The sequence below is a fragment of the Vipera berus genome, assembly GCF_964194415.1.
Source record: "Vipera berus genome assembly, chromosome: 2".
Lineage (NCBI taxonomy): Eukaryota > Metazoa > Chordata > Lepidosauria > Squamata > Viperidae > Vipera > Vipera berus.
Window position 1 is genome coordinate 220,723,839 of NC_138203.1, and position 23,234 is coordinate 220,747,072.

The 23,234-nt window shown below is 45.7% G+C and overlaps 1 protein-coding gene across 3 annotated transcripts in view; it reads left to right on the top strand.

Moving 5' to 3' along the window:
- Nucleotides 1-1,414: 1,414 nt before the first annotated feature.
- MAPKAPK3 (MAPK activated protein kinase 3) overlaps nucleotides 1,415-23,234 on the top strand; it is a 75,568-nt gene continuing 53,748 nt past the window's right edge. For 2 of the 3 annotated variants that reach the window (XM_081316809.1, XM_081316811.1), the window contains exons 1-2: nucleotides 1,415-1,626; nucleotides 3,958-4,312. In XM_081316809.1, coding sequence (XP_081172935.1) covers nucleotides 4,088-4,312 — 225 coding nt within the window. In that variant the 5' untranslated portion in view covers nucleotides 1,415-1,626; nucleotides 3,958-4,087. Of the gene's footprint in view, nucleotides 1,627-2,638; nucleotides 2,776-3,957; nucleotides 4,313-23,234 lie in introns of those variants that run through there. The other variant, XM_081316810.1, reaches the window with a different exon arrangement.

The following is a 23,234-nucleotide window of genomic DNA, read 5'->3' on the forward strand; positions in this document are numbered from 1 at the left end:
GGGCAAGCCATTAGAATATAAAATGAGAGCAAACTTCACTCCTTACTAGCACTGATGATGTTACCTAGTTTGTTAATGAAACACCTGCAAGAAAATCACCAAGCTGAGACTAAGGACCCCACAATATAATCCTGAGCTGTAAATATTCTTTTATTGATAGAAAAGTGTATTTTCTAAATAGCAGTCAGCGTTACCAGGTATGACTGCAGGGAAGGCTGTTCGGGTGAACCGAGGCTTAGAATGACAGTGAAGCTGCAATCAGTGCCATGCTTAACATTTTAGAACAAGCAGAGCGTCTGAGCACTCTCAAGCGCACATTCCTCAACCCCTGAACAGATCCACCATACAGTTTACAAAAAACAATCAAGTGAACTTGAGTCTCTGCATCGGGCTTTAAAAAAATCAACCGCTTCCGATTTCTCTTCACCCATCTTCTATCAACTCTTTGCAATTATTACATAGGCGTACACGAGGCTAGCACAGCACCATGAGCTTGAACGCCTGCCTGCCTTCCTTCCTTCCTTAAGTCACCGTGAAAACATTGCTCCCGTCGCCTGTCTTCTCGGTCCAGCCTTCCTTCCACCAGTAGGTGTTGCCCTGATACCAGACTCAAGATTGTACTTGACAAACAACCGCATATCCGAAATCCGAATCTACAGAACCACCAACGGTCAGATTCGTTTCCCGTAATAGCTTTCCATCCGCTTTTTACCGTCAAACGCCTTCAATGGTCTATCAAAAACCCTTCGTTGTTCTCCAGTCTTCGGGGCTGCGGCGAAAAGACGGCGGTTCCCAGCCTCCCAGCTCCCTTTGTTCTCAGCACAAGTTTTGCTTGTCTGGGAAAGAGACTCATGAGCGTTGAAAAGAAACGCCATGGCGTTTCGGAGACCACGAGGTATTTCGGACCGGACTTCATCGCCAAAGAGAAGACGACCTAATTTCACCCCACTGCTAACCCCCTCCCAGATCGGCGAAATTTCGCCTTTCGCTATAGTTGTCCGTAACCATTAAGGCAGGGGTCTTCAAACTTGGCCCTTTTATGACTTGTGGACTTCAACTCCCAGAATTCCTCAGCCAGGCAAGCCTGGCTGAGGAATTCTGGGAGTTGAAGTCCACAAGTCATAAAAGGGCCAAGTTTGAAGACCCCTGCCTTAAGGGCTACTGTTCGCCCTTCTCTTCAGCAACCCACCCCACCCTTCTCTTCCAGTGCTTTTTAGTTTCAGACGACAATACGAGTTTGTGACTCGCCAGCTGGACGGGGAAGGCAGAGGCATCCCTGCCGGCTGCCGGCCGCGGAATGCGGGTACCATGCAACTCCCGCGCCAGGCAGCCAGGTGCCCCGGAGCACGTGCTCTGCCGCCTACATGCCCCGCCCTCCATGTTGGCAATTCTCTATGGCGGGACCGGGTTGGGCCGGCCGGGGCGGAGAGTCACATGAGCGGCTGCCTGAGCTTGTCCTGTTCGGTTGGAAAAAAAGAGCTGCGGCTGGGCCTGGTCTGGGCGAGGCTTCCCGTGGCCGTGAATTTCCCCCCCCCTCCACCCTCCACCCTTCCCCTCCCGGCAAGCCACAGGTTTGAGGGAGCAGCGGCGGAGCGACCACCTGTGAGGAGCATGCGCGCAGCGAAGGTAACCTCCCTCCAGTCCCTCGTCGAAGCTCCCGCGGCTCTGTCGGCGGGCTTTTCTTCCCCTCACCCGCAAACGTTGCTGCCAGGAGGACCGTGCACGAAGGAATGGGTCGTTCTGGATTGAAAGAGGGTTGTATTAGCCTCTAGCCAGCTTTTGAAGCGGGGCAGCCCCGCTTCTGGAATAATTTACCCTCTAAGGCCAGTTCAGAGTTAGGGCGGCTTTAACCAAGAGTTGCCCAGAAGGGAGGATTCAATCAAGTGCCCTTCATAGGAAAATGGCCTTGAGGAAAACCCTCATTTCTGCATCACTATCAGAGAGACGATGGTCCAAGGGAGACAAATGGAGCTGTAAATTGCCACCTGTCTATTTGCTTGCCAGAAGGGATGGGGGGGGGGTCAAAGGTGCTATAGAAAAGCAGTTGGACTGACTTGTTGATTGTCTTTCTTTCCGTAAAGGGAAGATATTCTGGCTCGGATGAGGAAGCAACTGCTTTTTTTTTGTTTCTTTTAAAGTATTTTTCAAAGAAAAATACACTATCCATTGTTTTGCCAATCCAGGTAGTTGGCTTTTGTTTTTGTTTTTTCACATTTCATGAGTACCTTTAATATATAAATTGTAGCGATTATTTTTTCAGAAGCTTGCTTTGACCATAAAATCACATCACGGCCAATGTGAGTTGGCAGACTCATGGTTGAAAGGGAGTCTCAAAATGTCTTACAGTTAGTCCTCAACTTATGATCATTTGTTTCATAACTTCAAAGTTATGATTGCAATGAAGAAAGTGACTTACAACTGGTCCTGCACTTTGACTGTCACGTGATCAGAATTTGGGCTCTTGCCAACATGTATTTACAATGGTTACAGTGTCCCAGGATCACATGTTCACCATTTGTGAGCTTCCCAGAAAGCAAAGTCAAGGGGGGGGGGATTTGCTTAATGACTGGCAAAAAGGACATAAAATTGGATGCAAGTCACTTAATTATTGCATTGTTTAGTCGTGGAAATTCCAGTCCCAATTGTATTTGTAAGTCAAGGACAACCTATATTATCAGGCTATAGCCCTGCAATTTAATTGTGCAGGTGACAAAACTTGTCAAAAGATATGTGTCAAAGAAGGATTGTGAGGGTGTTTCCATGAATTGTGGTATGGTAAGTCTTTGCCTTTGTTGTGGTTTTATAATGCTTGTAATGCCCATGAGGCCTTTTTAATATTATTGGAAGTAATTTTGGACTACATCTAGCACCAAAGTGGGGAATGTCTTAAATAATTTTTATTTGCTAGGATTTTTATCTTAGAATGACACTGATTGAAATGGGGCCCTCATTGTATTGTTACCAATTTTAATTTTGTTTTGATGAAAAATTACCAGTTTAGTTGCTAATCATATGCTTCTGAGTGATCAGTATTATATACACCTTGTCTTTATATGCTAGTTACTTAGAGCAGCTAAAAAGTAGCCTATCAGTATATAGCTATTATACAAGATGTTAAATACAGTGATTTATTTCATTAATTTAGTTCTTGCAAACACTGGAAGCAATTTCATTTGTGTAAGCTTTGCTTATGGGGATGATTTACCAGTTCTTAGTGCAAGCTTACATACTTATTCCTAGCTGGGTGGCTGAATATTGGTTAAATGAACCTTCTTACAAATGTTAAAGTTTTTATTTCAAACATAAGAAAATATGAAAATATGATTTTAAGTGCTGCTTTTTTTTAGTAGCCAGGACTGCTACTTTTTTCTATCAAGCAAGTGTACAGTGTCAGAAATTCTTTGTTATAGCATTTCTTACTATAACTATACAACAAGCTTTTTGGCTTGAAGGCAAGAAGATGCTTCTGAGTCCATGGAGACATGAATGTAGTCCCTATTTACACCTTATTAAACCAAATGTGTGCTTTCTTGGGATCACACAATACCTGCAGAAGATAGTCACTGAATCCTGAGAAAAGATGCAGCTGCTTTAAAGAGAACAGATAGGTGTTATGTTCAAGCAGCTTCCTGGCTCCTAAGCACTTTTTTGTCTTCAAACCTAAAGCCCTCAACATCCCAGTTTCTTACATGAAACAGAATATTTGTCAGTGCTTAATATGTTAAATCGCTTAATGTTACATGATTTTTGGAGGCACAGGCAACTTTTCCCATGAAAATATGATAAATGTCTGTAAATCGTAATGCTGCACTCCTGGTATATCACATCACAAGATTATTGAGTGAATTATGTTCCTTACCATATTATTAATTTTGTGCCATAGCATAAAATCACGAATGAAGGGGTGTAGGTAAATAGTCCAATCTGTATTTTACAGTTAACATTTCTTTTTTAAAGGAGGATGTTCTGTGAAATCCTAGGAAATGGATCTAGTGTTTGTTTGAAATGTTTGCTTCATCAGCCTAATGGAAGAGTCTTCCTGAAGATTGTGGCAGCAGTTTTTTAAAATTTTGAACTTCTACCTGCTATGGAACAAAGTGAGAATCAACAAGGATCCTCATCAGAGATTCAAGATGACAGCAAAAGCAACACAAGACTTTTGCCTAGCCTGGCTGCTGCTGTCAAAGGGGAAATAAAGAAATATGCTGTTACAGATGACTATAAAATCTCTAAACGGGTTTTGGGCCTTGGTATTAATGGAAAAGTATTGGAATGTTTTCACAAAGTGACAGGACGGAAATGTGCTTTAAAGGTATGTAGCAGATGATTCATCCTGATTTGGCTGTTAATTTTCCTTATTTGATTTCTAGGCTAAAAGCAGTTGTTGAGGCTTAGGTAATAAAGTATTCGTATTAGAAATTTTAAATTGCATATCAAGTAGCCTTTTCCAGCCTTGTGCTCTCCAGAGGTGTTAGAATTCACAACCAGCACAGCCATAATTCACAGCCAGCAGAGTCAAAGGTTATATTAGCTGGGGATGTGGATTGATAGCAAACCAACAAATATTCAGATTCCAGGATTCCTTTTTTAAAAATTTAGCACTAAGCCCTAAGGTATTGTTTGTACACACTAAAACAAATGTTGCTTGAAGAATATTTTTTCTTTCACTAGTTAATAATGTGATAATTAAAATGTCAGTAATTTTCTATGGAGGAATGAATTTTGAAAAACTATATATTAACCCATGTTAAGAAACAGAAAATGATTGAAACCATTTTGGTGCCTATTACATTTGTTGTTAACATTTGTTTGGAATAAGGGATTTGTTAAGGGATTAAATAATTTATGGTATTTTGGTTAGAATCATTACATTTGTATTGAGAGACTAAATATCCTGCTGCATGGAAAACTGACACTGAAGTCAAAATAGGACCATGGTTAATAATTCAGGTAAGATCCTTCATGATAGTTAAAGATAATGAGAGTGAAATCAGAGAGTGGTGTACATTACACTTTTATTAAACTTAATTGTGAATAAAATGGGCCTTAACTGCTAAGTATATACAAACAGAATTTACAGTTGTACTGAAATATAAAGCAGGATGGAGTGGGAATGCAGATTTACATGTTCCCTTATAAGTATCCTTATTTAATGTTTAAGGCTTTGGAGAAAATTGGATAAAGCAAGTCATGAAGGCCTGTTTAACCTAGCTTGCATTGGGGGGTGCCTGTGGGGGGCTGGGCAGGGCTCTGGTGGAGATCTAGAAGATTCAGCAGAAGGTGGGTGGGATCGGGGCGGGCACAGGGGACTAGTCTACTGGAGGAGCCTCGCTGCCCCTCATGGGCCACACAGGGGTCCCTCAGATGGCTGACTGGGCTGCCTGGGACCCTGGGCAACAGATAGTGGCTGCCCATTGCATCTAGTGGGCCAGATCATCTGCCTTCCCCCCTATGTCTTTGCCTCTGTGTACTGCTTGGTGGGCTGGCCCAGTGGCTGCACCACTCAGACCCACCTGCGCTGTGCGGGCTGTGGGATCCCAGGATGTGATGGCTAAGGGGCTGGTGGGCTGTGGCTGCTGCCAGGCATCGCTGGCCCCCGTGTGCTCACTGCCTCCTGTATGTGTGCCCGTGGCACCTAGCCAGGCTCAGATGGGCCAGGGCAGCAGGGGCTGGTTCCTCACCATCTCCGGGGCAGCCCCATGGGCCGGAACTGGGCCCATCGTGGGCTGGATCAGACCCACGGGCCTCGTGTTTGACATGTCTGGTCTATACTTATAGTTGCCATTTAGCATACATACAGGGATCTTTAGAAAGATTTAAAAGTACAGGCTGGATTTTCTGTTGCTAAGGTCATAAAGTTCTGTGTGACACGACCAGATGACTTAGCAATAGCAGTTCTGTCAATTCCCAGTTACATTGTTAATCAATGACCTCATGTGATCTTCTGACTTCCTGCTAGCTTCCTCATTGAGTTTGCTTGTGAGAAGCCAGAAGGGAAGGTTGCAAATCAGGTTGAATGGCCAAAATCTTGATTGGTTGCTCAATGCTGGATTGTGATTATGTGACAGTTAAAACTTTGTGGACTAGTTGTAATTACTTTTTTTAATGTCACTACAAGTTTGAACAGTTGCTAAACAAGTGGCTGTTAAATGAGGACCACTTGTACTTAATATTATCATCAACTGATCACCATCAAATAGACTTTAGATTCACTGGGATTGAAATGTCTGTAATGGCAGGGAATTGTTACATTTATTCATAAATGAATCGTGAATTCCTCTGTGCTCTGAGGAACATTAAAGCTGGCAGTCTTATCTCAATCTTCAAACCTGATTGATCTGTGAAAAAATGGAAATGGTGATTCTGATAGATTGGTTGGGATCCTGAGCTGAGTTTTCTTAAATTTCCAGTAAGTTTTGGGTGGTGACACATCTTAATAAATTGTGAAGCAACAATGGAGGAACTCACCTTTGCAAAGTGAGTGCAACTGAATATCAGTCAGAGACATTTTAAGATCTTTACCATATGAGGGCACTAAACAAATTCTGTAATGTTATTGTTTTTATTTGGTAAAAAGAATTTTGCACACTGATGGCTGAATAGAGAGGAAAACGTCCTGAAATGTACTATTTTAGGTTTGCCAAATACTCTAAGAAAAGTCGTTAGTATCTGCTCTGATTTAGATTTTTTTCTTACAGTGAAACTAATAATAGATAACTGAAGTACCACTTTCCATAATTTTGATGGATAAATGTATTTGAAAGTAAAGATAAGATAGAAGTGTGGAAAGAGGCCACCTACATGTTCATTTGGTTCATGTCCACCATTACTTAGAAGAGCTGCTCACTGGAGATTATTTATAAGTTGTTACTAAAATGTTCAGAAACTGAACAAGTCAAACATTGTATACATTAAATGGATTAAACAAGACAGTTGATATGCAAAGTGGGGAATTCCAGGGGAAGATAAATATTAAATTTATGGTGGATATTACATTCAGATTTTTTAATTGGTATAATTACTAGTTATTGGTATTATTACACCAGTGTTGATTGCCAAACTAGGTAATTATGTTTGAAAAGATGCTGGAATTACAATAATGAGGCTGGCTAATTTTTTTTAAAAAGCCATACTGAATTAAACTTAGCTTATAAGTTTAATTACAGGCTATAATTCTGCACTACTATCAATATCTTTGAATGGGATGATGCTCCTCCAAGTAGAATCGATACAAAGTGTGGGAGTACAAATCCATGTTTTGTATCACTTGCATTTTGTTTCTGGATCAAACATTGGTTAATCGTATCTACATCACTTCAGATCTAGATTACTGCAAGATGCTGAATATGGGACTGTCCTTGAAATTTGAAAATTTCAACTGGCAGCACATACAATGTTAGGTGTACTGAGGCCCACCTGTATAATTTTCTAAGTAAATAAATATTTTTTTCTGATTGATGAGTCTTATATTGGCTACAATTCCTAATTATTGAATATTGATTTGATTGTAATGTTTTAAAAATGTTATATTCATGTAAGAGTACCTTTAACTGAATTACTAAAATATTAATTTGAAATTTTTATTCAGTTTTATATAGCTTGTAAATCTTTTTCCTATGTTTTCCCCCCATTTCTTATTTCCTTGGTACTCTAATGTTTTCAAATATCCAGAAAACAAAATTTCTATTTTCATCTTTTTTCCCTCGGAAAGCTCCAAAATGACAGTGACACCGTACTTTGGTTTTTCTTGAATAAAACAGATTATTTTAATCTGCTTCAATTTCAGCTATCTGGATATGACCTATACCACAGGTCTGCAACCCGCGGCTCTAGAGCTGCATGCGGCTCTTTCAGCCGTCTCCTGCAGCTCCTAGTCCTCTGCCATGTGCAGTCCAAAAAAAAAAAAGTGGGACTAAAAAAGTTCAACCAATCAATTCAAATATGCAGGGTAGGTGCATATCTCGCCTTGGCTCCACTCTTCAGTCAAACCCTGTTCTGCGCATGCGCGCATGTGCACACATTTTTTGCGGCTCCCAGTTTTTCCTTTTGTGAGGGAACCGGTTCCGAGTGGCTCTTTCACTGTTTCAAGTTGCTGACCCCTGACCTATACCAAGAACTGGACAGGGGTTATATGTCCTGATTTTTTTTAATTGCTGGATCTCTTAGCAGCATTTGATACAATTGAGAATGGTATCCTATCATATTATTTAACTAATGTGACTAGAATTAACATTTATGACATTTCTAGTCTTATTTGACAGAACACACTCAGATGATAGGTTACAGCTTATTGTCTTAATCTGTTTGAGATGCTTCACAATTACTTATCTTCTGACAAGTATACAAGGCTGTGTCAAAGAAAAGACACTGAGAATGTTATGGTTCAGTTGCATCAATATGTTGGCTATATCCAGCTCTTTTTAAGCTAATGCTGCATACACAGTGGAAATATATACAAAGCCTGAATGCAGTGAGTAACTCTTGGGGTAAAACAAAAGAGTAGCAGTCCAGTTAAGATAGGATTCCTCTATCAGTAGTAAACAACTTAAGAGGGGGTGAAGCCTATTTTTGGATATATTAGTGCTTCCCCTGATAAGTTCAGGAAGACAGTTGTAAAACATTCTTATAAGTAGTACTACTTCAGAGGGTTATCTGGCAGAAGAATCAGTGGTACTTATTATTCAGCAATCTTGGAACTAATCTGTGAGTATTGCAGTGGAAGGATAATTTGTCCAGCACAACTCATTTTACTCTCTAGATTTTGTTAAATTTATATCACAGCTTTTTTCCAGGAGATCACAATAGCATCTCACTTTATTTTGTCCATAAATAGCAACTTTGTGAATGATAAACTGAACAAGGATACAGAGCAGTTGGACCACTAATACTCTAATATGAAACTGATTCCTGTCTACTATTAATTGTCATCAGTTGGCAGGAGGGAGGGGTGTGACGGCTCAATGATTAAAGTCATTGAGCTTGTCATCTGGAAAGCTAACACTTCAAAACCCGAGTACTATGTGACAGGGTGAGCTGCCGTTATTTGCCCCAGCTCCTGCCCACCTAGCAGTTCAAAAGCGTGCAAATGCAAGTCGATAAATAGGTACCATTTCAGTGGGAAAGTAACAGCATTCTGTGCGCCTTGGCGTACAGTCGTGCTGGCCACATGACCTTGGAAATGTCTTTGGACAGCGCTGGCTCCCTCGGCTAAGAAATGGAGATGAGCACCACCCCTTAAATTTGGACACGATTGGATATGGGAAACCTTTACCTTAATAACAAGAGTAGGAGAATGTAGGAATTTTCCTTTTTTATAATATCTTTACTAAATTTCAACGTTGTACAATAAAATACAAACTAATAGAAAAGGGAAAAGGAATGACAAAACACTGAATGTGAGAAATTCCTGTTAGTTCCTAATATAATTGCAGCCGCTTTCTCTGGTCCTGTAGAAATAAATTGAACAGATTGAGTCACTAAATATTTTGGTCAAGTTTGGTTATCTTGTTTGCCATGCTGTTGCTGAAAGGAAAGTAACCTTATGCAGCATTCCAGATGTAGACCATTGCAGGTCTATAGGATGTACTTCACTTGAAGAATTGTAGAATAGAATCAACAACAGCACCAGGTGGTGATGTGAACAATTACATTTTGCAGTATATTTGCAATACAGAAAAGCTATTGGTTCTATTCCACTTAGGTTAATTTGTTCATAAATTTTATTGAACTAAATTGGATATATTAATCACACAACACTATCTTATGCCATCTTTATTTCAGTAGACAGGTTGGGACCATTGCTGTACAAACCACTGTTGTATAATCATCCTTTTCTAATTAGAACATAGATTCTTTTTATTAATTCATAGAAAAATCATTAGTACATACAATTTTTAGAATTTTCACAGTGGATAATGTAAAAGGAAGAAAGTGGATTTCTAAGTTATGTAAACATTACAAAATTGACTAGGCTTTACTTTCTAGATTTCAAATGTAGTTAAAATGGTGAAAGGTCAGAGGCAGGACTACAATTACATAAAATTTGAGTGGACTTTATATTTTATCTTAAGTGTAACAGATCTATCAACAGCAACATTTAGGATATATGGTGAATGTTAAATGTTTTTGTTTGTGTCTATATTTATAGCACATTTTTCCTCTATGCATCATGGATTTATGTTACTTAGTTATTTGATGATAATGTTTGTTAATTACTGTTCAACAAAAAGTAATGAGAAAAATAACATTATGATAGTGACTATTAGTATTCTTACACCAGAAATTTTCATATTTGTCTATATCTTTTATCTTTATCAGTAAATATCAGTTAATTGCATGAGTCAACAACAGATGTAATTAATATACTTTCTTAGTTACATTTTTTGCTAGACAACTGTCTCTGTCCTGGGCCTTGATGATTACACTTCAGTGTTCAGAATTTCTATTATTTGGACCCCAACTATCTGTAAGTTATATGTCCAGCTTTGATTTCTTACATTCATTACTTTAAAAGTAGACTCAGGAAAATCTCCTCTGGTGGCTGTTCTGTGTCATCAAAAAGTGAACATAAACATTAATGATTTAAATTATTGAGGAAACAAGAAATGAAAAAGAGTAAAATTGTTGTAGTGAATGGGGGACATTTCATTCCTAGAGGTTCAAGCACTAAAAGAGTCAAGCAAAAACTGACTAGGTATTTAATCCTGGTTATGTATAGAGGCAATTGATGCGGAAGAAAATCAAATGCTAAGAAACCAACTAGATATGACAGTTCCCCTTTCAGTCTGGAAGTTTTGTTTTTAAAGAGAAAGGTATAATCTTCATTTTGTCTTTAATCTTAACTTTGATATGAAGAGTAGGAGTTTCTTTTCCCTGTAGGCTAGCCAAAAGCCATTCCTTTAAAATCCTCCAACAGAGATGGGGTTTTTATACTACCCATTAAGATAAATGAAACTAGACTTAAGTTGGATGTTACTGTTCTTGTGGCTTTATTTTAATTTTTTTCTTGATCTCAATCTCTTTGTGTGATAAGTGAGATCCTAGGCTAAAGAAGCAATTGAATAGTCTTCCCAGAATCAATTATTCATCTCTTCTCCTTTTTCCCCTTTCTCTTTTGCTTCCTTACAACTTACTTCTAGCTCTTTAACCTTCACACACACACACACACACACACACACACACACACACACACACACACACATATATATGTTTTCTGAGGTTTTCGCGGGTGTTTGTATGTGGATCTTTGGTCATTCGGGTTTTTTCCCGCGTAGAGTTGAAGGTGTAGGAGCAACGTTTCGACGGAATCCCATCCGTCATCCTCAGGCTGGTGGCTTCAGCTTCCTTCTTCTGGGAGAAGCATGTGGTAGTGGCTGTTTGTTCCTCTTTTTTATGTATGTATGTATGTATGTATGTATGTATGTATGTATGTGTATATATTTATTTATTTATTTATTTATTTATCATAAAGACTTGAATTTTTAAGTGGTATTCATTCTGAAGAAAAGAATCAGCCTCTAGTGAAGGGGTAGGCAACCTTAGCTCTTTTATGACTCATGGACTGGCTCAGGAATCCTAGGAGTTGAAGTCCACAAGTCATAAAAGAACCAAGGTTCCCTACTCCTGCTCTAGTGCATAGTTTCACATTTAGAGAACTACTAAAGGAAAGAAAGCCACACTTGCCCCCTTCTGAATAAACTAGGGCAGAGAGAATTTATTTGGAGAAAAGCAGCTAATACAGTGGAAGTAGAAGCATTTGTGTAGTATTGTTGTAGAGGGAGTATTTAGATGCATATCTCTAGTGCCCAGTGTAATAAATCTGAAATATCTTGTACATTCTGTGATTCCCATTACAATTGCTTTAATTTATTTTGGGGCATTGTGAATATAGGATTTGGAGGGAAATATGGTCCTATTTTAACAACCACTCATTAAGCGACTAAACTTGGGATAGCACTGAACTAGCGATATTTATGATCAGTTCTTAAAGCTTTTGCCATTGCGGCACTCCCCTGGTCATGTGATTGTGATCTAGAAATCAGCCCAGATTTCCAGCCTTTGCAGCATCACACAGTCATGTGATCATGATTTGCAATCTTCCCTGCCACCAAGCAAGCAAAGTCAGTAGGGAAGCCAGCAAGAGATCAGAAGTTACAATTACACCAGATCCTCGCTTAATGATCTGCACAGTATTTTCTTAATGATGGTAATTGGGGACTGCTGGAACAGCCATTGTTAACTGGCAGGGCTATGTGATTTACCGTTTTGCACTGCATTGCTTACTGATGGATATTCTGGTCCCAGTTATTATTGCTAAGTGAGGGTTACCTGTAAAAGTTTGTGACTATTCACATAAGAGATATTCTGTGCTGAGATTCTGTTAAGTGCTCCTGTTATCTTGGGTGATACCTTTTTTGAGAAAGCTGAGGCATAACAAACTTCTAGCCTCATCCATTTTTTCTCTCCTCCAAATTTTTGTGTTCTTGATAGATGGCTTTTTACCAAAATCTTTTGTCTACTGTGGGAATAAAATTAGAGCAGTCTGGAACTGGACAGATTACTCAAGGGAAAGTATGTGATTTTAAGAGTCTTCAAAAAGTGTTTGGGAAGACTTAATTGCAGAGCCATATGTTACTCATTCAAATTGCATAGTAACTGGAAAGTCCCTGTCATATCCAATAATTCTTACTAATGGAACTATACAACATTTTGGCTAATCGCTTTTGTCTGGAAATGTGAACATGTGTGTCTCCAAAGACAGTGTAGGACAGCCATGTCAAACTTGCGACATCACATAACGTCACGCGACGTATTGCGACTTTTTCCCCATTGCCGGCAATGGGGAGGGCGCGGTTTCGTCGGCCCGCGAGCCAGCAGTTTGACATGCCTGGTATAGGAGCTTCAATAGTTATTTAGTTATTTTCCCAAAGTGTTTAACTTGCTATGCCAAGCAGAATAAATTAAACTATTTATCAATGCCCTTCTTAGAAATGGTGTTAACTTATTTCCATGCAGTTGAAATGTCATATGCATTGCTGCCATAGTTTAGAAAATTAAAATTGGGTATTTGGTTTTAAGCCAGATTATATGAGAGGCAATGCTTCCAATGGAGAGAATGCTCAGATTTAAAAGGGCAGAAAAGTAAAAATGTTAACTGATGTGACAATATCATTCTTTTTTTTAGTTTAATTTTGTTAATCTTTTCTTAATATCATTCATTTTTGTCTGTGAGAATATAATTAGAGGTATGCAGGGGTTTTTTCTCATAGAACGCTCAGAACGGTGTTCCGGCACCTTTTTTTTGCAAAAAAGAAAAAATAGCTCGCTCTGAAAGCCTTTTGCAGGGCTAGGCAATCTTGGCCCTTTTTTATGACTCATGGACTTCAACTCCCAGAAATCCTGAGCCAGCTATGCTGAGGGGAAAGGGAGAGGTTTCCAAGCTGAGCCATGCTGGCTCAGGAATTCTGGAAGTTGAAGTCCTTGAGTCATAAAAGAGCCAAGGTTGCCTACCCTGCACTAGAGGAGGACATTAAAAATATTTACAGGGTTACTTCTTTAGGAACTAAACTTAGAATCTAAAACAGCTAATTCAAAAAAGCCAACAGGAAAGAACCTCACATTTTTCATCTGCTTCTGTCTTTTGGAAGGTAAAATTAGGTAACAAAATAATCTATTTCCTATGTTAACATCTCTGCAATGAAATCAATAAAGGTAACAGGAAAGAAATGAGAAACATTTTTCTCAATGTAATATGTCTAATTTAGCTGATGCTAGAAAAAAATAGTATCTTTTGTACATACTCTTGAAAACTATTTTGAATATGTTGTTAAAATGTATTGGTGTTGAAATAATTAGTGCACACATATACCTATAACCAGTTTATTGCATTTGGCAATTGTACTAAAAAAAGTCTCATTGCCAACCAATATAATTCATTTATTTATTTATTTATTTATTTTATTGATGGGATTTATATCCCGCCCTATCTCCCGAAGGACTCAGGGCGGCTAACAACAAAACATATAATAAGTACAGAAATCAAGATAAAAATGAAATTGAGAACATCAGTGCAATAAATTAAAATTAGAAAATTTAAAAAATGAATTAAAAATACTAAATATAAATTAATTAAAATGCCTGTCAGTCTAGGTCAGCCTGGTGGAACAGGTGTGTTTTGAGGCCGCGGCGAAAGGATTGGAGGTTTTGGGCCATCCGAAGCTCAGGGGGGAGCTGATTCCATAGGGTTGGCGCTCCCACAGAGAAGGCCCTCCCCCTGGGGGTCGCCAGCCGACATTGCCTAGCTGACGGTACCCTGAGGAGGCCTTCTCTGTGTGAGCGTACTGGACGATGGGAATTTGTTCCCGGCAGCAGATGGTCCTGCAAGTATCCCGGACCTAAGCCATGTAGGGCTTTAAAGGTAAGTACCAGCACCTTAAATCTCACCCGGAGGGCAACTGGTAGCCAATGCAGCTCACGCAGGAGGGGTGTAATATGGGAGTATCGGGGAGCTCCCATCACAACCCGTGCAGCTGCATTCTGCACCAGCTGAAGCCTCCGGGTGGTCTTCAAGGGCAGCCCCATGTAGAGAGCATTACAGTAATCAATACGGGAGGTAACGAGTGCGTGGGTGACTGTACGTAGGGCATCTCGGTCCAAGAAGGGGCGCAATTGGTATATAAGACGAATCTGTGCAAATGCCCCCCTAGCCACGGCTCCAATGTGATCTTCAAAACTGAGTCGTGAATCTAGGAGGACGCCCAGATTGCGTGCTCTATCAATGGGAGGTAACATCTCTCCTCCTATAGTCAGAGATGGAACCTCTTGGACTAAACGAGATGACGGTATGTACAGCCACTCAGTCTTGGCCGGGTTGAGTCGAAGCCTGTTTTCTCCCATCCAAATCTGTACCGCTTCCAGACAACGGGACATCACATCGAGGGCATCACTGGGTTGGTTCGGGGTGGAGATGAATAGCTGGGTATCATCAGCATATTGATGATATTTCACCCCGAAGCTACGGATGATCTCTCCCAGCGGCTTCATATAGATGTTGAACAGGAGGGGCGAGAGCACCGAACCCTGAGGCACTCCACAATTAAGAGGCCTAGGGCTTGACCTCTGCCCTCCTGCCAACACCGTCTGCGAACGGTCCGAGAGGTAGGAGGAGAACCACCGCAGAACGGTGCCTCCCACTCCCAGCCCCCCAAGACGACGCAGTAAGATACCATGGTCGATGGTATCAAAAGCCGCTGATAGATCTAATAGGACCAGGACAGAGGAATAACCTCTATCTTGGGCCCGCCAGAGATCATTCACCAGCGCGACCAATGCCGTCTCCGTGCTGTGCCCTGGTCTGAAACCCGATTGGTACGGATCTAGATATTCAGCTTCCTCCAGGTTCAAAGGGAGCTGTCGTGCCACCACGCTCTCAACGACCTTCGCAAGGAAGCGAAGGTTGGAGACAGGACGGAAGTTGTTTAAAACAGCTGGGTCCAGTGCCGGTTTCTTGAGGAGGGGCCTTACCACCGCCTCTTTCAAGGCAGTAGGGAAGTACCCTTCACTCAGTGAGGCATTGATAACTGCTAGGAGCCAGCCTCGTGTAACCTCCCGAGATGCATAGACTAGCCAGGAGGGACACGGGTCCAACAAACATGTGGCGGCACTTAGTTTCCCCATGATCTTGTCCACTTCATCCGGAGTCACAGGATCGAACTCTTCCCAAATGTACTCGGCCAACTTCATCGTTTTCCTCTCGTTAGATACTGCCCAGTCAGAGTCCAGACCAGCCCGAATCTGAGCAATTTTGTCCACCAGATATTTACTAAATTCCTCAGCCCGTCTATGTAGGGGGTCCTCTCCCGTCTCTTGACTTAAAAGGGAGTGGACCACTCTAAATAGGGCGGCCGGGCGATTATCTGCAGACGCAATGAGGGTGGTGAAGTAGGCGCGCTTTGCCACTAGGATCTAGAAAAGGATCTTAACTGTGTTCGGTCAGACTCAGACCGACTGGTTCTCCAAATGCTCTCTAGGCCCCTTCTCTGGCGCTTCATCTCCCGCAGGTCCTTGGAGAACCAAGGAGCGAGTCGGGACTTGCGCCGGGTCAGAGGCCGCAAAGGGACAACACGGTCGAGCGCCTCCGAAGCAGCCTGTTGCCAGGCATTAACTAAGGACTCGACCGGGTTGTGGGAGAGGGAGGTGGGAATCGGTCCAAGCGCCATCTGGAATTTATCTGGGTCCATCAGGCGCCTGGGGCGGAACCACCTGGTCGGTTCCGCCTCCTGACAGCGGGGGGTGACGTGATGGAGGCCCAACCGCAGGAGGTAGTGGTCTGTCCATGAAAGGGGTTGTGATGTTGGAGTAACCCCACCCAGTTCATTTAGCCACTGCCCAGAGACAAAAATAACATCAGGCATGTTTCCTCCCTCGTGAGTTGGGTCCTGAGTAATTTGAGTCAGGTCCATGGCCGTCATGGAGGCCATGAACTCTCGGGCCACTTCTGATGCACTGCCCAGGGAAGGTAGATTAAAGTCTCCCAGTACCATAAGTTTTGGAAATTCGACCGCCAATCCTGAGATGGCGTCAGGTAGCTTGGGTAGAACTGTTGCTGTGCAGCTTGGAGAGAGGTATACCAGAAGTAGGCCCAACTGACCACCAGGACCCCATCTTAAGAGGAGGGATTCACATCTGTCTATCTGAGGGGCAGTGGCCTCCCGCGGATGGAGGGTCTCTCTGATAACGACCGCCACGCCACCTCCCCTACCCTGAGCTCGAGGTTGATGTAGCACACGGAAACCTGGAGGGGATAAATCAGTCAGAGGGACCCCTCCCTCTGGGCCCAGCCAGGTTTCCGTGATGCATGCCAGGTCTGCGTCTTCCTCCTCGATCAAGTCATGGATGAGGGGAGCTTTATTCACAACAGACCTGGCATTAAAATAGATCAGCCTGAGCTCAGGAGTCAGTCCTCCCTCTTCCCCAGGGCAGCAGGCGAGAGCCAGAGGGTCAGAGCGCGCCACAGCAAGAAGATAGCGTGGGCGTGATCTCAGATTACGATATGGCCCTCTGCTCCTCCATCTGCTGCCATTCCCAATTACTGTGGGGATCGGTATCCCTGTCCCATCCCCCTGGTTTATAAGACTCTCCTCGGCCCTCATATTGCCGCGACCATTGGCCAACCTAGGCTGAGACAGGTCCGGTAGGATCTTCCCCTCATTCTGCTGGGCCTGACCCTCCCCCCTCCCTAACCCTTCAAAAAATTTTAAAAGAAAACCCAAGTGAAAAATTGATTTAAATTATTTTATTAAAACAAATTAATGGCAATTCTTTTATAAGAAGTTGCCTCAAACAAAATAAGTTTGACATGCCTGCTTTAGATGGTTGAATGCTCCAAAATAAATTCTATACCAGGCCTGTACATGCAGCCTACCAAGCACCCTTGGACAGAGCACAGACCTTTTTTTAAAAAAAAACGTAATAAAATCACCACCACTGCCCTGAAAGTCATGTTGCCTAGTGCCTCCATGGTTTACCATGATCACGAGCTCCAACACTGTAGATGCTCCTCTAGTCACCAAATCATTGATTAGCCCACCAGCATTCCTTTGCAGACCACAAAGATTTTTAATTTATCAGTGTGGGCCTTTCCCTTCTACAAATTGCACAGACCTCTTCTAGATTTTCCTCTTGCCTTTCCAAGTTAACTCCTTGGTCTGTCATTGAGCAAAAATTGACTTTGTAGGGAAGCATATTATCATTTGATGTATATTTAACATATGTTCTACCTTTATTTACCGATTGTATAATATTTGTATGCAATCCACATGGCGAGGTTTGGGGCAACTTACAATATTTTTAAAATCATAAGATTAAAACATAAAAGCAGGGCTTTTTTTTTCATAGAACACTCAGAATGGCCTTCCGGCACCCTTTTTTGCACGCACACACACACACACACACACACACACACACACACACACACACACACAAAGCTTTTGCACAAGCTATGCTACTCCCTCTATTGGCTTTCAAAAGCCTATTGGCTTTCAAAAGCCAATAGGAATTGCTGCTGAGCGTGCCAAAAGACCTGGCCGGCTAACATTGCATCGGCAAGTTGTCTGCAGTGAAGGCGAGTTGGCAGGAACTTTGCATCCCTCCCTGCTGCCCAACTACACCGTCTCAACTAGGTAAGTAAGAGAGGACAAGGAGTGGGAGGTGGGTTCTGCGGAATCCATGTGCACTCCTTCCTTGTGCTCACCCGTGTCAACCAGGCTGGTGGCCTACCTGGTGCTGGACCTGCGCCACTGTCACCTCGCCCTGCGCGCCTAAGTGGCTGCCCAGTATTGCCTGGCCCGCACCGCCTCCGGTGCCGACCCCGCACAGCTCTGCCATATAGAGCGGGCCCCACTGCTCCCACAGCACCAGACGTGCCAGCTCTGGTCCTGCGGGGCAGCCCGCCGCTAACACCCCTCACACTTGTGACCGCAGCAGTGCCACCCCCCCACCCCTCCCACCAAGATGAGAGTTCCGGCACCTTTTTTTTTTTTTAGAAAAAAAGCACTTGAGGTATGTAATACTTTTTTATGCATAGAAATTTCCATCTTCCCCTCATACATTTTTATTGCTGGAGAAATATAGTAGAACAGCTGATATTGTAGGATAATTGATCCTGAATAAACTGAATTTAATTTACTGAAAGGGAGAAGCTGTGCACTGAAGTGAGATTTTTGCTGTTCAGTTTATTACTTTTTAGCCAACTCAAAGTGTTATGTCAAGTGGTGACTTTGCCTTGGTACAAAGCATGTTTGTTCACTTAAGATGAAGCACTCAATTTTTCTCTTACCAAAACTCTTTGTATTATGCCATTCTGTTCTAAAGGATCACACAACTATCAGCAGTTTTGCGAAAGGATTGGGGTAAGGGGTTAGGGTAAATTAGAATCATCATGGATTTCCCATTAATATCAAACAAGTTACCGTATATACTTGAGTATAAGCCGAATTTTTCAGCCCACTTTTTGGGCTGAAAAATTCCACTTCGGCTTATACTCCAGTCAACAAAAAAACTTACCGAGGACTTGTGCGCGGCCGAGGCTTTGGTGCTTCCGGGATCGCCCGCACCTCTCCCAAGCCACCGCCGTCCGAGACCTGCCGAAGTTTGGGGAGGTTTGGGGAGGTGCGCGCGCACCTCCCCAAACTCCGCGCCTTGCCTGCCTGCTTCTTTCCGCAGCGGAAAGAAGCAGGCAGGCAGGGCGCGGAGGAACGGAGACTTGCCGACGTTTGGGGAGGTTTGGGCGCCTCCCCAAACCTTGGCAGGTCTCCGTTCCTCCGCGCAGACCTGCCGACGTTTGGGGAGGTTTGGGCGCCTCCCCAAACCTCCCCAAACCTCGGCAGGTCTCCGTTCCTCCTGCCGACCTTTGGGGAGGTTTGGGCGCCTCCCCAAACCTCCCCAAACCTCGGCAGGTCTCCGTTCCTCCTGCCGACCTTTGGGGAGGTTTGGGCGCCTCCCCAAACCTCCCCAAACCTCGGCAGGTCTCCGTTCCTCCTGCCGACCTTTGGGGAGGTTTGGGCGCCTCCCCAAACCTCGGCAGGTCTCCGTTCCTCCGCACAGACCTGCCGACGTTTGGGAAGGTTTGGGCGCCTCCCCAAACCTCCCCAGGTCTCCGTTCCTGTTTGGGGAGGTTTGGGCGCCTCCCCAAACCTCCCCAAACCTCGGCAGGTCTCCGTTCTTCCTGCCGACCTTTGGGGAGGTTTGGGCGCCTCCCCAAACCTCCCCAAACCTCGGCAGGTCTCCGTTCCTGTTTGGGGAGGTTTGGGCGCCTCCCCAAACCTCCCCAAACCTCGGCAGGTCTCCGTTCCTGTTTGGGGAGGTTTGGGCGCCTCCCCAAACCTCCCCAAACCTCGGCAGGTCTCCGTTCCTCCGCGCAGACCTGCCGACCTTTGGGGAGGTTTGGGCGCCTCCCCAAACGTCCCCAAACCTCGGCAGGTCTCCGTTCCTCCGCGCAGACCTGCCGACCTTTGGGGAGGTTTGGGCGCCTCCCCAAACGTCCCCAAACCTCGGCAGGTCTCCGTTCCTGTTTGGGGAGGTTTGGGCGCCTCCCCAAACCTCCCCAAACCTCGGCAGGTCTCCGTTCCTCCGCGCAGACCTGCCGACGTTTGGGGAGGTTTGGGCGCCTCCCCAAACCTCCCCAAACCTCGGCAGGTCTCCGTTCCTGTTTGGGGAGGTTTGGGCGCCTCCCCAAACCTCCCCAAACCTCGGCAGGTCTCCGTTCCTGTTTGGGGAGGTTTGGGCGCCTCCCCAAACCTCCCCAAACCTCGGCAGGTCTCCGTTCCTCCGCGCAGACCTGCCGACCTTTGGGGAGGTTTGGGCGCCTCCCCAAACGTCCCCAAACCTCGGCAGGTCTCCGTTCCTGTTTGGGGAGGTTTGGGCGCCTCCCCAAACCTCCCCAAACCTCGGCAGGTCTCCGTTCCTCCGCGCAGACCTGCCGACGTTTGGGGAGGTTTGGGCGCCTCCCCAAACCTCCCCAAACCTCGGCAGGTCTCCGTTCCTGTTTGGGGAGGTTTGGGCGCCTCCCCAAACCTCCCCAAACCTCGGCAGGTCTCCGTTCCTCCGCGCAGACCTGCCGACCTTTGGGGAGGTTTGGGCGCCTCCCCAAACGTCCCCAAACCTCGGCAGGTCTCCGTTCCTGTTTGGGGAGGTTTGGGCGCCTCCCCAAACCTCCCCAAACCTCGGCAGGTCTCCGTTCCTCCGCGCAGACCTGCCGACGTTTGGGGAGGTTTGGGCGCCTCCCCAAACCTCCCCAAACCTCGGCAGGTCTCCGTTCCTGTTTGGGGAGGTTTGGGCGCCTCCCCAAACCTCCCCAAACCTCGGCAGGTCTCCGTTCCTCCGCGCAGACCTGCCGACCTTTGGGGAGGTTTGGGCGCCTCCCCAAACCTCCCCAAACCTCGGCAGGTCTCCGTTCTTCCTGCCGACCTTTGGGGAGGTTTGGGCGCCTCCCCAAACCTCCCCAAACGTCGGCAGGTCTGCGCGGAGGAACGGAGACCTGCCGAGGTTTGGGGAGGTTTGGGGAGGCGCCCAAACCTCCCCAAACAGGAACGGAGACCTGCCGAGGTTTGGGGACGTTTGGGGAGGCGCCCAAACCTCCCCAAAGGTCGGCAGGTCTGCGCGGAGGAACGGAGACCTGCCGAGGTTTGGGGAGGCGCCCAAACCTCCCCAAAGGTCGGCAGGAGGAACGGAGACCTGCCGAGGTTTGGGGAGGTTTGGGGAGGCGCCCAAACCTTCCCAAAGGTCGGCAGGAGGAACGGAGACCTGCCGAGGTTTGGGGAGGTTTGGGGAGGCGCCCAAACCTCCCCAAACAGGAACGGAGACCTGGGGAGGTTTGGGGAGGCGCCCAAACCTCCCCAAAGGTCGGCAGGTCTGCGCGGAGGAACGGAGACCTGCAGAGGTTTGGGGAGGCGCCCAAACCTCCCCAAAGGTCGGCAGGTCTGCGCGGAGGAACGGAGACCTGCCGAGGTTTGGGGAGGCGCCCAAACCTCCCCAAAGGTCGGCAGGAGGAACGGAGACCTGCCGAGGTTTGGGGAGGTTTGGGGAGGCGCCCAAACCTCCCCAAAGGTCGGCAGGAGGAACGGAGACCTGCCGAGGTTTGGGGAGGCGCCCAAACCTCCCCAAAGGTCGGCAGGAGGAACGGAGACCTGCCGAGGTTTGGGGAGGTTTGGGGAGGCGCCCAAACCTCCCCAAAGGTCGGCAGGAGGAACGGAGACCTGCCGAGGTTTGGGGAGGTTTGGGGAGGCGCCCAAACCTCCCCAAAGGTCGGCAGGTCTGTGCGGAGGAACGGAGACCTGCAGAGGTTTGGGAGGTTTGGGGAGGCGCCCAAACCTCCCCAAAGGTCGGCAGGAGGAACGGAGACCTGCCGAGGTTTGGGGAGGTTTGGGGAGGCGCCCAAACCTCCCCAAAGGTCGGCAGGAGGAACGGAGACCTGCCGAGGTTTGGGGAGGCGCCCAAACCTCCCCAAAGGTCGGCAGGTCTGCGCGGAGGAACGGAGACCTGCCGAGGTTTGGGGAGGTTTGGGGAGGCGCCCAAACCTCCCCAAAGGTCGGCAGGAGGAACGGAGACCTGCCGAGGTTTGGGGAGGTTTGGGGAGGCGCCCAAACCTCCCCAAAGGTCGGCAGGAGGAACGGAGACCTGCCGAGGTTTGGGGAGGTTTGGGGAGGCGCCCAAACCTCCCCAAAGGTCGGCAGGAGGAACGGAGACCTGCCGACGTTTGGGGAGGTTTGGGGAGGCGCCCAAACCTCCCCAAAGGTCGGCAGGAGGAACGGAGACCTGCCGAGGTTTGGGGAGGTTTGGGGAGGCGCCCAAACCTCCCCAAAGGTCGGCAGGTCTGTGCGGAGGAACGGAGACCTGCAGAGGTTTGGGAGGTTTGGGGAGGCGCCCAAACCTCCCCAAAGGTCGGCAGGAGGAACGGAGACCTGCCGAGGTTTGGGGAGGTTTGGGGAGGCGCCCAAACCTCCCCAAAGGTCGGCAGGAGGAACGGAGACCTGCCGAGGTTTGGGGAGGCGCCCAAACCTCCCCAAAGGTCGGCAGGTCTGCGCGGAGGAACGGAGACCTGCCGAGGTTTGGGGAGGTTTGGGGAGGCGCCCAAACCTCCCCAAAGGTCGGCAGGAGGAACGGAGACCTGCCGAGGTTTGGGGAGGTTTGGGGAGGCGCCCAAACCTCCCCAAAGGTCGGCAGGAGGAACGGAGACCTGCCGAGGTTTGGGGAGGTTTGGGGAGGCGCCCAAACCTCCCCAAAGGTCGGCAGGAGGAACGGAGACCTGCCGACGTTTGGGGAGGTTTGGGGAGGCGCCCAAACCTCCCCAAAGGTCGGCAGGAGGAACGGAGACCTGCCGACGAGCCTTGGCCACACAGGGTATTCCTGTGTATTCAGGCTTGCAAAATGGCGGATCGAGCCTCTGCTGGCGGCAGAGGCTTGCAGAACGGCGGATCGGCTTATACTCGAGTCAATAACTTTTTCCAGTTTTTGGGGGTGAAATTGGGGGTCTCGGCTTATACTCGAGTCGGCTTATACTCAAGTATATACGGTAATCTTTAAATATTCTTGAAGTTAAAAAAACTGGCACCCACAGAAAATAATTAAATTGGATTAATCCCCAATCAAATTCTTCTTTCTTCAAACCTTTTCAGTAATAATGCTTTAACACAAACATTTTGCAGAAATATGAGGGTTTTTTACAAATTATATTTTTC